Source organism: Lygodium microphyllum, chromosome 7, assembly GCF_053477565.2.
Source record: "Lygodium microphyllum isolate KBCC chromosome 7, Lygodium_microphyllum_v1.1.10, whole genome shotgun sequence".
Lineage (NCBI taxonomy): Eukaryota > Viridiplantae > Streptophyta > Polypodiopsida > Schizaeales > Lygodiaceae > Lygodium > Lygodium microphyllum.
Window position 1 is genome coordinate 91947223 of NC_141141.1, and position 4975 is coordinate 91952197.

General features: G+C 43.0%; 1 protein-coding gene across 1 annotated transcript; it reads right to left on the bottom strand.

Annotated features, from left to right (window-relative positions):
- Positions 1 to 365: 365 nt before the first annotated feature.
- Positions 366 to 4176, bottom strand: LOC148033698 (zinc transporter-like protein). The gene is made up of 2 exons (XM_087681671.1): positions 4000 to 4176; positions 366 to 3629 (listed from the first exon to the last, which is right to left on the bottom strand). The coding sequence occupies exon 2, from the start codon at positions 3407 to 3409 to the stop codon at positions 521 to 523; it is 2889 nt and encodes a 962-aa protein (XP_087537797.1). The 5' UTR covers positions 3410 to 3629; positions 4000 to 4176; the 3' UTR covers positions 366 to 520.
- Positions 4177 to 4975: the final 799 nt, after the last annotated feature.

A 4975-nucleotide genomic window follows, 5' to 3' on the forward strand; every position in this document is an offset into this window, starting at 1 on the left:
CCGGTACAAGGTAGGATGACTCCAACTAGCTAGTCAAAACAATTGGGGAAACACTTGCACTTGCAATATAGAAATATCTCCACAGTCACGGAGATAGGAGCACAAATCTCCAAAATGGAAGACAAACACATCCACCTGTTGGTTTTTGAACCACAGCTTCTTACTAAATGTAACGTAGCACCATTAGTCAGAGCTTGAAACAGTTGGAAACACATCCAGTAACTACATGGGTATGTAGATGTTGAACATGTGTGCAGATATGCTGTGTGCTCGAGAACACATTTTTAAATTTCTCATTTACTCTCACACCCTGTGTGTTCGAGAATAAATTTCACATTTACCCTCATTCAAAGCCACAAGCAAACTCCACAGCAGAAAATATACCTTTCCATCTTGAATTGTGGCATCATAGCCAGGTAAATTTACAATGCTTTTGAAGGCATCAGTTGCCTAAGCCTGCATCAATAGAGAGTTTGACATCCTTTGCTGCAGGGAATAAAGTCGACTTTTTTGCATACATTTACACCTCCTCGATTTGGAGAGTAAGATCAGCAATACCAGCAGCATGCAGCAATTGTGTGACCCTTTTTCGAATTTTTGTCTTTTCACTTCCAGCTGAGATTTGAAGATGTAGACTCCCAACGGTGTTTGTATTTGTGTAACTCCATACGTGCACTTGCTGGATGCTTTTCACATTTGGTAAGCTTGAGACACTTTTCAATGCTGATCTCAGAGTAGGCTCATTATACCTAGGTACTCTTTGAAGCAGTATTTCAGCTGAGTTCCTCAGTAAAGGAATCACTGAGGCAATTATAAGAGCAGATAAAAAAATAGAACATGCGGGATCAGTGATCAACCATCCCTTATACTTGATTAAAATAGTAGATATAACCACACCAACACTGCCCAAAGTATCTGCTAACACGTGCAAAAATATTCCATACATGTTGTGATCCATATGATGATGATGATGATGATGATTATCCTCACTCAAGTGATTATGATCATGCGCATGATCATGATGGCAATGGTCATGACCATGTATTATTGCATGCATATGACAATCACTCCCATGCTCATCACAATGACCATTTCTATGATCATGATCACCATGACTTGCAGACACATCATTATGATGATGATCATGATCTTGACATTCATGACCATCAACATGCTTGTGATTTTGGCACTCATGAGCATTGTGCTGGCGATCATGATGCTCCTGACTTTGGAAAGTATGATCATGGCCATGTTTACAGTCTTTGTAGTCATGCTCATCATGGTGATTGTGGACTTTGCAGTCATGCTCATCATTGTGACTGTGCTTGTGGCATTCGTGGTTATGATCATCCTGATGTTTGTCACTATGAAGATTGCATTGTTTGTGATTCTGCCCGTCATTGTTGTACCCATCAATACTATGGTGGCTATGGTCATCCTGACCATGAAAGTGAAGCCATTGCTGTTGACCATGAACACCTTGCGAAGAGGAGCTTGCAGCTGGACCAGGTTGATGACAGTCCTTTGACTCATGGTGCCTATGCTGGCCCTCTTCTGCATTGTCAGCAGGAACCCACGAGGCTATATGTTTGTGTGGAAGACTGTGATGGTGTTCATAGCTAGCATTATGGTTGACTTTGAGACCGGAGCCTGCATTTGTGGCATTAAATGTGTTCATCTCAGACTTTAGAGACAGCATACTGTGAGTAGTCACCATATTACCAACGTTCAACGTATCATATGATGACTGTGAATCATCCAACTTGACGCTTGAATGTGAACCTGAGCAGGACCCACCACCACCACCATGGGCATGATGGTGCTCCTCGTGGAAAAAAATTAGTCCAACTACATTAACAAGCAACCCGCCAACAGAAACTAGCAACAAACTCTCTGTGGATATCTCTGGTGGCTCCAGAATTCTTTCAATAGATTCCAAAACAATCAGCGAGGCAATTAACACCAGAAGAACTGCATTTGCATATCCAGAAACCACCTCAAACCTCCCATAGCCATAATTGAACCTTGAATTTTGTGGCAGTCGAGATATATAGGATGCATATAATCCAATTGCCAAGGCTGCACAATCGAAAAGCATGTGACATGCATCTGAGATTAGGCCAAGACTGTTGCTCAGGAAGCCATAAAAGAATTCCACAACCATAAAGCCAGTATTGATCAGAAGAAATATTGCTATCTTCCGTGACTTCTTATCTGACATGACATGCACTAATGGTCTTTGAATCCAGGATGCATAAATCAGAGAATTATTGTCAGTGTCCCCAAGGGCTTCCCAAGATAGTTGGCTAGGTAGAAATGCAAGCCTTTGCACACCAAGTCCTAAAATCAAGCTACAAAACAAGAAACCTACCAGTGAAATGTCCAACCCATACAACAACTCCAAACCACAGATGCAGCAGGCCACTATCTGGAAAGATTTTAATGATTGAACTGGTCTTAAAAGCTTTTCCTCTGAATAAAAGTCACCAAAAAAGCCAACCACCTGCCCAAATGCAACTGTAATCAACAAGGGCCACAGAGATCCGTTCAGCTGCCAAGCATCTTGTCCACCAACAATTGCTAGTTCTAACATGGCAAAAGGGAACAATATAGTAGCACCCACAGCATATGAAACAACCTGCACTCTTTTCTTGCCAATGTTTTTCAAATGTGCACTAGCTCCAAATAGTCTCTGAAAGGAAGCTAGGAACCCCCCTAACATGGGCACGAGAATCACCCACATTTTGACACAATCTTTTGATTCAACTCTCTCCTTTGTCCGGCTTCTGAAGCCAAAATCAACTGCAAGTGGGGAGCAAGAAGCTCTAGACCAGCCCTGTGAAAGAAGGAAAACCCCTACCAAAAGACTTGTTACACCACCAATCTTCCTGCCTGCACGTGAGCTCTTGTTGATAGGATCTAGAAAGACCTTTGCAACCAGAGCACCTACAAAATCAGCAAATATAGATTCCAAGGGACCGCACCATCTCCATGCCTCAAAGCGTAGAAAGCAGGATAAGGCCATAATGCCACCGCTTCCAATAATCAGTCCCCATTGTGAAGGGAGAATAGATCGTCCTTTCCAAGAACGATACATGACATTCAGAAACAGTGCAGATCCAAGCAAGGCAAAGAAGCTGAAGAGCACCAGTGGAAGCTGGGCTTGTGTTGTCGACAGCCATTTGTAAAGAGCATAGGCAGGAAGCAGTTGAAGGAGGGTAAACAGCCAGATTGGACCTTCTGGAGCCCGAGGGTTTTTTGAAGGGGTAGGTGTCGGAACAGGGGAGAAGATACTCCTTGAGGTTGGAGTGAAGACTGGATAATACCTTGTGGAGTTACTCAGCTGTCGGTTGAAAGGATGAGCTGGTGGCAATGAGAGCTTGGGTGGTAGAGGTCTATGCTGTGCCATAGCTAAGCTGCCACGAAGATCTGATAACAAAATTACTCAATCAGCAGTCTTGCTTCTCATTCTCACGCCAGCACATGAGAATGATGCATGGTCATCATTTTCCTCTTTAGAATGTACTGCTTTTTGCTGCATATATGTGATCCAATGACCTGTGAAGATAGTACCCTAAGCAATATGCCCATGATTATGCCTGTGCACATAGTACCCTGATCGAAACGGCCTGTACACATAGTAACCTCATCAAAACGTCCATTATTTGCAGCCAAAACAAAACTAGTATCGATGCTCGTCCGATAAACTGTATGGACTGTCATTCCAGGTGTGCTAGTTTTGCTTCAAAAAACAAAATATGGATGCAGCTTTGTCGCAATGGTCTATGTCCCATGATACAAACAGCTGACTGTATCGAGAATGGCCACAAAAAGAAACAGAATGTTGCATCTTCCAAAGTGGAATTTTGTTCTGCTAAAACCCTAGTCTTAACTTTGGTCCTCTTCCAGGCCAGACAACTACGGAACTGCGGGTGCCAAGCGCATCACCGACACGCGCATGGCTGAGAAAGCAGAAAGGAATGAGAAAGGCGGTCCAACCTGGAAACGTGCGTTTAGCAGAGCTCGTTTCGTGTGATGCAGGGCGGCGCGATAGCTCCTGTGGGATGCAGAAGGATGGCCATGGTCCTGTTTCTTGTGCTTCAAGTAAAATCGTCTTCTCTGTTTGTTTGTATCTCTCCTTCGGTTTCAAGTTTCTTTCTTCTCTTTTGGTGGGCATGAAAGACCGATGCCCAGTCAATCTTTTAACTTTTTGCCTTTTACGCAAACGCATCCTCAAATTTTACTACTAAGGCACGTGCGATTAAGTCAAGTTTTTTAATCATGCAAGAATGTATATATTCCAGTGAAAATAGCTACAGGCCCAGGGTATTGATGAGTTCAACCATGAACTCCAAAACTTAGGACCGAGATTACCTGGGACCATCTACACAAGGAACTTCCTCATGCACCCTAGCACTAGTTTGAAAGTGTGCTGTTTTTTTTTTCAAACATCTCAAAGAGGACAATATGGTTGCTCTCAGGGATGGCCAGTCCTCCACCAGCTGCTTCCAGTCAAAGACTCTATCATTCCTTCCTATCCATATCGAGTCGATTGTCACTTCTCTAAGGAGATTCCAGAGCTTTAGGGTTTCCTAATTTATGCTCACTGCATCACCAAACAAGATGACCTTGAGTGTTATATTTGAATCAAAACCAGTTGCATGTGTCCATCTCTTTAGTTAGTTCCAGACTTGTTTTGCCTATCTGCACTCCCAGAAAATATGATCTATAGTCTTAGGTTCTCTTTTGCATAGAACACAAATAGGAGACTTCCTGAAAATCCTAGCCAGCCTTTCCTTAGTGGAGAGAGCTTGTTGGCTAGAACTTTCTAGAGCATCGGATTTATTTTCGTTGAAGGGGTAGTTGTCCAAACTCTCCTAAACCTCTTCTTCCAAGTCTTGGGCTTAATCTTTGGAATTTTACCCATCCAACTCATGGAGAGCTTCGTGATGAACTATTGATCCTTTGGAGCTCT

Excerpts from the sequence above, each read along its gene's own strand:
- LOC148033698 (XM_087681671.1), bottom strand. The coding sequence starts at position 3,409 with ATGGCACAGCATAGACCTCTACCACCCAAGCTCTCATTGCCACCAGCT.